At 44.0% G+C, this 12,148-nt stretch overlaps 1 protein-coding gene across 1 annotated transcript; it reads left to right on the plus strand.

The window, feature by feature from the left end:
- Window positions 1–355: 355 nt before the first annotated feature.
- Window positions 356–8,759, plus strand: PICK1 (protein interacting with PRKCA 1). The gene is made up of 12 exons (XM_010287838.1): window positions 356–448; window positions 1,217–1,328; window positions 1,807–1,935; window positions 2,059–2,125; window positions 3,439–3,528; window positions 3,967–4,020; window positions 4,120–4,182; window positions 4,519–4,652; window positions 5,447–5,539; window positions 6,512–6,562; window positions 8,035–8,179; window positions 8,444–8,759. Exons 1-12 carry the CDS (start codon window positions 408–410, stop codon window positions 8,692–8,694), a joined length of 1,230 nt encoding a protein of 409 aa, XP_010286140.1. The 5' UTR covers window positions 356–407; the 3' UTR covers window positions 8,695–8,759.
- Window positions 8,760–12,148: the final 3,389 nt, after the last annotated feature.

The following is a 12,148-nucleotide window of genomic DNA, read 5'->3' on the forward strand; positions in this document are numbered from 1 at the left end:
ATAGACGTAGGGGACTGAAACTGTGAATATCTTCAGCAGCCATGGTGCAGGTAGAGCATGTGAAGAAGGAGCTGCCAGAAGGCGACAGGATTTGTTCTGTGCTTTTAGAAACACTGCACATGGGTGGGTTTTGAAACATGCAGTATTCAAACTTGAGGACTTTCTCCTGCCTCATTCAGAGCATAGAATCAAAGACACTTGACATGATTTTCATCTTTCATATAAAAACGGAAACCATGATGTGATGTTCAAAAAAAAAAAGGGGGGGGGGATTGAGAAGGGTGACAGGTTGATTCTTTGCAGTTTTCTAGTGAGATCACTGGTTTATTGGGTTTTATCCTGTTCTTTCTTCCCAGAGAGTTTGGAGGAAGCAGTTTCAGACGAAGAGGCTCCACTTAACCAAAACAATGTTTGCAGATTTGGACTATGATATTGAGGAAGATAAGCTGTAAGTGTTTCGCTTGTCTTTTCCTGTTTTTTGCTAACAATAGAAATAGTCCTTGCAGCCAAGACCTAATGGGAGTGGATAAATTTACCTGCTTCTGATGCTGTGCACTGAAGAGTCAGACTTGCTGTTCAGTCCTGATTTCTTGCCCCGCCTGGGGACTGGGGATGAGGCATTGCCGTGCTGGTGAGGACAGGAGAACGCTTTCTGTTGCTCTGCAGTGACTACCCTGCATTTCTGATTGCAAAGCAGTGCTAACAAATCTTCTGTAAGTTAGTGACCTTAGCCAGATAAAAAAATATTTACAATGGAGGAAAGATAATAAGAGGTGAGAAGAAGTGGAGAGAACTTTGGACTCCTTAGGTCTGTAAGGAGGAGAACACTGTCATTTCCTGAGCAAGTAAAAGGTTTTATGAGATTAGCAATGAATTTGACATGGAGCACTTGTCTTGCATGTCATTTATGCTCACTCCAGCACTAAGAGCAGATGAAACACTCTCTAAAACATGATGGTGTTTCCTCAGTGCCTAGCAATGGATGAGGGTGTCTCTCCCACCTCTAATCCTTGCATGCAATCTCAAAAAAGATAGCCCAGAAGGTCTTTCTGCTGGCCCGTGCTGGGAGACTCTATGGTAGAGATAATGTGATGAATTCAAATGTGCAGTGCCCGTTATGTTTTCAGTTTGTATTGACTCAGATACCAGCATTGTTTCATACGCATGCGGCTCTGCCTACCGTGTTCAGTTATTCATTCCCCCTTTCTCATTCTAGGGGGATCCCCACTGTGCCTGGGACAGTGACCCTGAAGAAGGACCCTCAGAACCTTATTGGGATCAGCATTGGGGGAGGAGCGCAGTACTGCCCCTGTCTCTACATTGTCCAGGTGGGCACTCAGGGAGGAAGAATAAGCCATCTTTGTAAAACAGTGTTGGCCTGAGAGATGGAAGGCCTGGAGAGTCCTATGTTATCTGTTTTTCTCAAACTGTGAGACATCATCTCACTTTTCAGTGAATCAGTTTTCCTTACCCTAGTACCTAATAGGTTGGAAGAATTAAATTAAGACTTCTGAAATTATCCTTCTCCTTGGAGACCATGTTAGAATTCACAGGGGAACAGTGTGACATTCTCAATGTCAAGAAATCCTGTGCTCGAGGAGGCACATCCTGGAGGCAAGAACTTCCTGAAGGATGATGATCAGCCCATCCCTGAGTTAGGGAAAATTTGAGGCTTCATCATGAAAAAAGTACAACTGAGTTAAATAGAAGGAATGTAATTGTCCCTTTTTTTGTTCTTCAGCCCTGCATTCACCTTTCTCTTCCTCTTGATTCCAGACTACATGTGCTCTCTTTCCTATCTGCTAGGTATTTGATAACACTCCAGCAGCCTTAGACGGCACTGTAGCAGCTGGTGATGAAATCACAGGAGTGAATGGGAAGTCTGTCAAAGGGAAGACCAAGGTGGAGGTGGCCAAGATGATACAGATGGTAAAGGTAAGAGGTAGGAGGGGACCACTGGAGCTTCTGAGTTGTAGTTTACAGTTTATTGTCCATTGGTAAAGGAAGCCACTGCTACTTACTTCCAGCACAGCAGTTTTGGATTTGTTCTTTCTAAAGGGAGAAGTGACGATTCACTACAACAAGCTTCAGGCCGACCCAAAGCAGGGCAAGTCTCTGGATATTGGTAAGACTGGTTTCTTACTCCTTAGAGTGTTAAAGTGACATGGAGGGGTGAAAGATTGGTCCCTGCTAAAACCAAAGTAAAATTCTGGTTCCATTCTTCCTCTTAATTCAGTCCTTTTCAGGTGGTTACTGTCAAAGAGAATTACAGGTTTAAAGAAACCCTTCCCTGACATCTTGAAATAGTCTTGAAAGTTTTAAATTGAGGCTTGACTGTTGTTGTGGGAGGCTTGTTTTTCTGTGCTGTGTTTAGTATGGATGATGAAACTCAACTAGGTAATAATTTAATTTACTTATTTTTAATACATGTAAGTTATGCTGATCTATTGAGAGTTTCAGCTGTACAGAGAGATGTGTCTATTGAAAAAAAATTGGTTGCAGTTTCTCAGCTTGGAGAACAGTGATGAAATACCTATCTACCCTGAGTTTTGTACCACCACAAATTTTATAGGAGAGAGGGGAGACTTTATTTCTAAAACAAAGTGTGTGTTTTGAACTAAGCCTACACAAATGTCTCCATTATATGGTCTACCTTTCTCACTTTCATAAAAAGTCTATCCTTTTTTTCTTTTATTTCTTTTCATGGTGATTAAGGTGCTAATGAATTGACAGGGGTTCGGGAAAATGGTGAGGACTGAGATGGATTTCTGGGGAAACAGAAGTGCAGTGAGATTGGTATTTTCCAGAGATGCTGAACACTGTGACTTCAGCTGAGTTCTTGGGAGCTGAAGGCACTTGGCACCCCTGCAAGTTTGCCTCTAAATAAATGTAGCTGAGTCATCTGATTCCAAAGAGGGCATAATTGTCTCTAGTGATTTGCAGAGTATGACCACCAAAGACAGAAGTTAATTCCATCAAGGGGTGACAAAATGGTTTAACTAAGAACCAGAAGATAAAAGTAAGCAAAGGGATAACTTTGAGCATTAAATCTTGCCTTCAGCCTTGTCTCCTGAATTCAGTTGATGTAAAACAGCAAGTAGCATAAGCAAAGTGTAGTTCCAAATATCATGATAGGTAGCTTATAGCAAAGTGATTTTTTTGAATATTCTTCCAAAAGAAGTGCTGGAGCTCTATTGATTGAAGTATATAGGATATGGGAGCAGAACAGATAGACAAGATAGAAGATGTGGTATGCACAGCTGGACTGAATATCTAGTTTCTATGGTATTGTTTTTCTGCTCACTACCTCAATAGTGAGTTAAGTTCAGATTGGCCAGTTTATTCAATGCCTGAGAAAGTGATAAAGTATGCTAGTGTGCTTTTCATGCCCATAGAAATGACGCTGATCCTGGTTTGCAACTCTCTTTTGGCTTTTAGTATTGAAGAAGGTGAAGCATCGACTGGTAGAGAACATGAGCTCAGGGACAGCGGATGCCCTGGGGTTAAGCCGAGCCATACTTTGCAATGGTAAGTATTGTCCAGGAGGACATTTTCTTAAGGGAACACTTACTTACCGTCTTGTGCTTACCAACTTTTTAATGCTACTTGCATGTTCCACATTATTCCTTCATAATCCTTTCTTTCTGCTATACCTCACTGTTGTGATTGCCTCCGCCCTTCTTGAGCAGTATATACTGTCATTGGGGCCATTTAAATGTTAGCTAAGGTCGAATTAATTTAAAGTGGGGACCTGCTTAGTGAACGCTGATAGGTGATGATGCCCCACTGTAAACTAGTGGGCAGTTATTTTAAAAGCTTCCCATGTTGGACCAGGGGACAGGCTTTATTGGTGAGAGAAATTTGAACCAAAAATATGAAACTGGTGTTTTTCCAGTTGGTCAAGTCTTAACCATGTTCTGGATTTGACTGTTGTAATTCTGGATTCTGATTCTTCTTTCCATTTAGATGGACTAGTGAAGAGATTAGAAGAGCTGGAGAGGACTGCAGAGTTATACAAAGGTAAACTGTGTCTTCCATCAGATACCAGATGGGAAAGAAGGATGCCTCCATTATGTTTCAGTGAAATGACTTAAATGTTTTTTCTGTCTTTCATCACAGGCTTGACAGAGCACACCAAGAGTCTTCTCAGGGCTTTCTTTGAACTATCCCAGACACACAGAGGTAAAGAATCTTGAGTGAAGGGAGCAGAAATCTTTGACCTCCAGTTTCAAGAGTTTTAGTCAGTACTTAGGCAATTCCCTCACTGAAAGAAAACTAAGTGTTGCAGAAATGAGCTGGGAAGGGCTGCCCTCCTGGCATTAGTGTTCATGGTGCTAACACTGGTCCTGTCCTTCATATGAGACATTGAAGAAATGTCCTGCCAACCTCTGGTCTGTAGGGAACATGTAGCGTCATTCCCCAGCAAAGTTGTGGGAAGGAGTTGTAATATTGGAAGCAAGGTTCTTCTCCAGGGTCAACCTCTTCTTTCATCTGTTTGTGTTTTTTACCCTCATCCAGCATTTGGAGATGTGTTCTCTGTCATTGGAGTACGGGAGCCGCAACCAGCTGCCAGTGAAGCCTTTGTGAAATTTGCTGATGCCCATCGCAACATTGAGAAGTTTGGGATTCACCTTCTGAAAACAATTAAGCCGGTAAAGAATTTAACCATAGGAGTAAAGGGTCTGGAGAAGAGGGGAATCTAGAAAGACAGAAGCCTGTCTTTGAAGGTGTGGTGTTAAAGCTTATTCATTGGGGGAAGAACTATCTTTGTCTGCTTTCCTTCAGGGAACTCTCTTCATAAAGAACCTAACAGGTAATGTAGTGAATGTACCAATCTTGTCCCTTTGACTTTTGCACATGAGTATATTCCTCTCCTTTTCATTTGGGGATGGGGGGTAGTTTGATCAGTGTATTCCCTAGAGCCCTTTCTCTGCTTATCGGTACCCATCATTAAAAGTTGTCACTAAATTTAAAAGAGTTTAGGTAAGCAGTCCAAGAACAATTTAAGGATTTCAATCAATATATTTGAGTGAGAGTCTCCAGGGCATCTGTCCACTTAGTTTAGCAAAGAGAGTATTGAATGTTGATTTGAGCACCTTTTAAGTGCCATGTTGGATAGACAACATTGGGTAGTGGGCCTCCTAATCAGCAACAGCAATTTCCAGGACCAATTGAAAATGAAACAAGATGAGTTGAAAGAAGATGGATTCCAGCTAGAAGTGAGTCATACATTTCTAATGCTGGAACTACTTGCCCCTGACATTAGTGGATACTTTAACCATGGCAATTCTCAATCAAGATCAAATATTTTCTTTCGGATATGCTCTAGTTAAAAAGAGTTAACTCGAGGCAATCTCATGACCTGTGCTGGTTAGAAGGTTGCCCTTGATGAATTGTAGTCATGCTTTTTGGTCTTACACTCAGCAACAGGATGTTTCCCTTGCAGATGCTTACTGACTTGAATACGTATCTGAATAAAGCCATTCCTGACACAAGGCTGACTATCAAAAAATACCTGGATGTCAAGTTTGAATATTTGGTGAGCTGCTCTTTTTTATTTTTTTACTGCTGGTTGAAATTAAGTTTCATAGAATCATATTCTGAACAATCACATGTCCGTCCTTCCACAGTCCATGCAGGAATGGATTGTTTTTTCCAATTCTTTGTCTACTGATGGATTACTCAAATTCAGACACCTGCTTTTGACCCAGTAGTTCTCACTGGTAAGAGACATCTCCCAGAGCCCAGATGATTTGTTTTCTACATCACCAAATTAATTTCCTTATTTATTTGGAAAGAGTTCTTATGCAATTTATGCTCTTGAACTCCCCTAAATAGCTCACCAGCCTTAGAGTCGTATTTTTCAGGTAGTTTGGATAGTCTTTCCTTAGCCAGATTAAACCACTGTCAAATCATGTTTGTTTTAATGTAGACCATGCTTTTTTTCTCCCTTCTCCATTCCACTCATCCCTTGTTTTCTACGCCCCAAAAAATAGGGTAGGGCTGTTAAGTGCATCTGTTCTGTAACTGTAGAAATCTATTTCCTTTTACCAGTTTAGAGAAGTATTTGGAGCTGCAGCCCTTAAGGCAAGTGAATATGGCAGCATGTCTTCCCACATCAATCCATCCCACAATCCATTTTTTTTTCTGCCTCTATTTATTACCTCCTCATACTTTTCTGGTACTGTGCTTTCCCAAAGAGTAGAAGAACACAGGATTTTCTCTTACATGTATCTAACGTGTTTGCTCCTGTAATATAAATAATAAGCACCTTCTCTCTCCCACACCATTTTCTCTCCCCATATTTCTCTAAATAGATCTTCTTTCCACCTGGCATGTTTAGTATACTCTGATCATATTGTGCTTTCCCCAGAGTCCCTAGCTGCAGCATTGAAGGAGGGATTGAAATGGTACAACCCTATGGCTATGGTTAATAATGAAGTTGCTTCTAATTCTTAATATTTCCTTCTTGTTTTGCTTTTTGCCTTTTTTTTTTTTAAACCCTATGAAGTCTTACTGCCTGAAAGTCAAAGAGATGGATGATGAAGAGTACAGCTGCATTGTGAGTACCAGTACTGTGGCAATGAAAACTGCATACTCTGTTTCTGCAGCTTCCCTGTGCACACAGCCTTGTAATTGCAAAAGTGCTCCTGTGCCTGTGTGCACCCAAACTAGTGAATACATCCTAAGGATTACACACATTTGTTCTAAACGTATTAGAAATCGGAGATCTTTAAATGCTACCTAGGAAACACTGCCAATAACTGTCATGAATCACTGGTGCTTTGGAATAGAGGAGGGACCAGACATCTCCTCTGCAGTTTGTTTGCTTGGTGGTTGCCTGTCTCGGTGTTTAAGTAATATTAACTTGTGTAAGGAGAATTAAGGTGTTATTTTCACAGATTCCATTTGTGTGTAGTGTACAGCTTATCATTAATTCTGGACTTGTTTCTGAGAAATGGAGGTTTAGCTTCTCTAGCAAAAGGCATGTGAAAGTGGCATTCATAGTTGAGGAAAACTGATTAAAGGATGTCTCTTAATAATAGTTTTCCTAAAAATAGGTAATTTAAAATCAGAAGACTTAAGAAAAAAGAAAGGCAACATTCTCCAATAACAGTTTGCTGTCTGGTTTAGAGTTTTACAAATAATCCTTAACAGCTCTGTTAAGATAGCTAAAGGTGTCCCCGACATGCCCAGTTTCCCTGTACAAAAATAAGATTTTGTTTTATCCTAGGTATTGATCTCAGAGCAGGGATTTGAATTTTTGGAATGCCCAATTCCCAGTGCCAGGAAGGAATACAACTTTCCTAACACAACATTTAATTATACCTTTCCTGCTAAATGGGAAGGAAAGAATCCCAGTCATGCCCAGCAGAGTAACATCTTTGGGTTTTGGTGCATGCAGCGTGCATTGCCAAGCCATAGTCCATAACATGGATTTTACATGTGTTACGTTTACAGGTGCAAGAGAAGAATGCTGTTTTGCTGACAGATCTAACCCTTTTCTCTCAAAATTATTTGGTGGGACAACATATAGGTCCCTCCCTACTGGTTTCCAGTATGGTGTCTGGATGATTGTAGATACCACAGGGTTCCCTGTACAGATGTATAATGTGTCACGCAATCCATATAGGGCAAAGCTTGCGGAGGAGGGCAGAATCTTTTGTGTGATTGATATAAACTAATATATCCCTCAGACCCTAGACTTGTTTGTTCCCAGTGTCTGTCTTAATAGTTCAGAAGAGAAGCCATTCCAGTTCTCCATGCTGGGTTGAAAGGTGCCTGTCCTTCTGTCTTTGCTTAGTAGTGATGCTTTTCTTTACCATGGTTGGCATGTATTTGGCCTTCAAAATGGCCCCATTGACTGCTGGTTTGTTGACGTGGCTCAGCGTTCCTCCTGTTTCCTGACTGCAGTTCCAGTGAGCTTGAGAGGGCTGTAATAACCCAAGGTCATTATGAGTCCGCATCAGTAGGCAAACTCTGTGTACAAGTACTGTTGTGGGAGTCTCTAAAATGGCACCATGTTTTTGGCAGGCTCTGGGTGAGCCTCTCTACCGGGTCAGCACTGGGAACTATGAATACCGCCTTATCCTACGTTGCCGGCAGGAGGCTCGCACACGCTTTGCCAAGATGAGGAAGGACGTGCTAGAGAAAATAGAGCTCCTGGACCAGAAACACGGTGAGTACCACTGCTGTGTCCAGCACCTGAAGGGGTCAGGCAGACATGGCTTTGGCCTTTATGCTCCTCCTTCTTCTCAGCTCAGAAGTCTTTGCTGAAGAGCCCTTTTGTGGATGTGCCTGTGATATCCACCCTCAGGGGCCGAAAGGGATTAATACATAGGAGACTGTATCTATTGCTGACGAGGGATGCTTGAGCACAGCCTTCACACTGTTTGGGAAGGGGGTTTTCACCTGATTTGTTCCCAACATGTCTCCACTACAGTGCAGGACATCGTGTTCCAGCTCCAACGTTTTGTCTCCACAATGTCCAAGTACTATGATGACTGCTATGCCGTGCTCCGAGATGCAGATGTCTTTCCCATTGAGGTGGACCTTGCCCGCACTACTCTCAACTATGGGCAGAAGGACACGTACACAGATGGGGCAGAAGAAGAAGAAGGAGAAGGAGGAAGTGAGAAAGAAGGTAGCTGGAAAGAGGACGCAAATGGCGAAAAGCTCATTGATGATGCCTGAGTGTGCCGGCATGGCCAGAGGAAAGACTTTGCAGACTGTTATAAAAACATGTATTTCACATGGCAATTCATCCTCCGTGATTTCTGTGTATGTCCAGCCTGGGATTCCCCCTCTGCTTTGGGTGGTGGTAGCTGGTTGGATTGGGACCAACCTCTGCTTTCCTCTCTCTTCCCTTGCTTTTTTGCCTGAATATTCCTTTTTCCCCCAGAGACTTCTGCTGCCCAACTCGGGTACTGAGGTGTGGGGAGGAAAATCCCCTACCACACTGCCATGTGACTCTGTGCGCAGGCAGGATGCTGCTGAGCGTGTGGGGTGCACCGCTCCCTTCTGGCACCTGGAAGACAGTTAAACATTTGGAGATGATTACAAACGGCAAGAACAGCATACTTCTGTCCTCCACTTGTGCTATAGGAAAGTGTTAGCACCAGCATTGTTTTCTTCACCCCACTGCTTGCTCTCTTCAAGCTTCCCATTCTCTGGCCTGTTTTAAGCTTTGTTTGTCTTTTGCATCTGTCCCCATGGGCTGCAGGACCAATTTTTGTAGGATGATCATTCCCACCACTCCCAGCTCTCTGCGCCACCGTTTTGAAGAAATAGGAGCAAGTCCGAACTGATGCCTCAAACCAGTGGTGCTGTGTGTGATCTGATCACGCCCCAACCAAGGGTCTGGTGGAAGTTCTTGAAGTGGGGGCTGGTATGCTGGGCTGATGCAACCCTGCTGCAAAGATTTAGAAAGTCTGTTCCGCTGGCTACCACCCTCTTCATAGTCCCTGAGCTCCTGCACAGCTGGCACCATGCGCACACTCCATAGCTACACCGCAGGGCTAGAATCCTGCAGGATGTGGCTCTTCCATTCCCTGCGGGAGGGAGGGACCTGGCTCAGGAAGGAGCCCTTCTACTTGGCAGAGATGCTGAAGTGAATGTGCTTGTCTGAGGCAGGCAGATTGCTGGGAATAACAGCAAAGCTTCCTGCATTTCCTTTCCATCATTCTCCTCTCTTATGGTTCCTTGTGATGGACGATAACCAAATGTGCTTCTGGAGGATGTGCGGCCAGTCCTGCACCCTCTTTCCTTGTGCAGGTGCCAGGAGGAGCCACCTTAGAGCCGCAAAGGAGATGTCCCTTCCTTAAACTAAAGAGGAGAAACAGGAAGCACTATGGAAAGAGGAAGACGACATGGCCTGTAGGCAGAGGCTGATTTTTTAGTGCAAAGAGTGAATAACAAACCACCTCCTGCTCTCCTCTCTACACAACCATTTTGTGCTGCCTCTGGGCCAGCCAGAAGCAGTAGCTAACATCCTGTTCCCCAGCACAAGGGAAGGGGGGAAAGGAAAACCAAGGTAAGTGAGGCTGCTTCTTTCCTCCTTCCTTTTCTCTTTTCCCTCCATCCCTGTGGGCTGATCCCAGATGCAGATGGCACTTTCTCATTTAGCGGGCAGCACAACTCCCAGGAGTGGTGTGCTTCTCAGAGGCAAGGGTTTTGACTTCTCTGTCATTACATTCTAGTGGTAGTGAGAGAAGTTATTTAAGGGCATCAATTTATGATCGAGATGTTTGTTTTGTTTTGTTTTTTCTCTTTGATTTGTTTTTGGAGCTGCCTCATCTCTGTGGGTGCCTGGAAGAAAGCCATCCATGGTCAAGCTGCTCTGGAAGATTTAAATGGACTCTGATGTACTGGCTGTTGTCTCTAATAAAGAAAAGTGTGGCATTTTGTTTCCTGTCCTTCATGGGTTTACTTTAGAAATTTGTTTGCTCATCCTCCATTGGTTTTAATCTTAAAATACAACGATGGGAAGATGGGTGTCATGTGCTGGCCATTTTTATTTTCTTGCTCATACTGGTGGATAATCCTCATGCCAAGCTGTGTTGGTCACAGCAGCACAGGTTTCCAAAGGAGAAGGCTTATAATGTAATGGTCCTCCATGTAATACCAGCTTCTCTGCATCTTGGCTTCCCAGGGGAACACCAGCTCTTGTAAAGCCACCAGTTGCCTCAGTCCTGCCCAGTGGCATCCTTGCACCCCTCCAGGCCCAGCTTCTCCACACAGCTCAGCTGTTGCATCACAAGCTTGAGCTGATGCTTAAGTCCCTGATCCTCTTTCAGAGCTGTTTGTTGTGCCAAGATACAGAGCGCTTAAGAGGAATGGAGAAAACACTTCAGCGGAGCCTGCCTGAAAGCCAACGATGCAAAGTGGGAGGCAGCATAGCTGGGTTTTTTGCAACCTGGCAGGTAGAGGGGAAGGAATTGGTCTGGGTATCTTACAGCACTGTCTGTAGCAAGATCTTGTACCCTAAGGGCTTTGATGTGCTTTTGTGAAAAGATTTAAGAGCGGGAAGCTTAGTGGGAAATGTTGACTGGTGACAAGGAAACAGAGGGGACCTTGTTCTAGTGACCTGCCTGGTGCTAACAAGGGCAGTTGTTTTCACGCTGGACCTTGGACCTCTGGGAAGTTGTGAGCTGCTTCTTGAAGGGGGATGAGAAAAACCCAGCCTGGTGGACAGGGGTTTTGGGGTTGCTGGGGAAAGAGCTGCAGAGCAACCTGGTCGAGCAGAGCGGAAATAGTGATCCTGCCTTGTGGGGAATGGAGAGCAAGCTTGTGGAGCAGAGAATGAACGCCTACAGGGCTCTGTCAGCCTTGCTACTACTTCTCATTCTCCCAGAGCTTTGCATCTGGGGTTTGGCACAGTGCTTAGTCTGATTTGGGATGTTTCTAAGTGGGTTTGAATAGGAAAAAGCCCAAAGTCACTGTTGTGACCAGCTCACAATCGGAGCTAACAATGGTGTTAGCTGTGGTGGGACAGGGCACAGGCCCATGGAGTTTACTTTCTCCCCTCCAATTTCCAATTCTTATGTCTCTTCTTAAACTGACATTCTTCAGCATCTTTAATTTGCTGATCTTTCACCGCTCATTGCTTGTAAGCATCTTAGAATGAAACCCTTTCCTTCATGTCCCCACTCCCCCGCTGGGTTTAAATGGCTTTATGGGTCCTGCAGGCTTCGCTCATTACCTGTTAATTTGTAGTCAGTCTGATCTGGAATGAAACACCTATTTTAATGGTCCCATGAGCTGCCCTTCCTTGTAGCCTGATGCTTAGTTTTTGATCCCTTGCCATAGTCACAGGTTCCCCGGGGCCTCTGAGGTGAAGCAGTTCAGGAAACCGGAAGAAAGGGCTTTGGCCAGGGGTGTTTATAAAAGATCCAGTCCTAAAGCAGATTAGGAGTGGTTTAAGCATGCGAGGGAAGGTTGTCCTCTCTGAATCTAGAAATCCACCACTGCAGTAGGGGTGATGGGGTCATGCTTGCCTTACCACGTGCTCCAGCACCCTCGTTAGTGGCACCCAGGGGCTGCAGCTTGTCCTTCTGCCTCACCTTTGATTCCTTTACGTAAGGGGGTTTTCTCTATTTAAAAGGAAAACACACACGCATCTGGTGCCATTCCCGCTGAGTGGATAATC

The sequence above is a fragment of the Phaethon lepturus genome, unplaced genomic scaffold (genome assembly GCF_000687285.1).
Source record: "Phaethon lepturus isolate BGI_N335 unplaced genomic scaffold, ASM68728v1 scaffold32735, whole genome shotgun sequence".
Taxonomy (NCBI): Eukaryota; Metazoa; Chordata; class Aves; order Phaethontiformes; family Phaethontidae; genus Phaethon; species Phaethon lepturus.

Excerpts from the sequence above, each read along its gene's own strand:
- PICK1 (XM_010287838.1), top strand. The coding sequence starts at position 408 with ATGTTTGCAGATTTGGACTATGATATTGAGGAAGATAAGCT. Across the intron at positions 1,936-2,058 it reads AGATGATACAGATGGTAAAG|GGAGAAGTGACGATTCACTA; the intron begins GTAAGAGGTAGG and ends TTCTTTCTAAAG. Across the intron at positions 6,563-8,034 it reads ATGAAGAGTACAGCTGCATT|GCTCTGGGTGAGCCTCTCTA; the intron begins GTGAGTACCAGT and ends TGTTTTTGGCAG.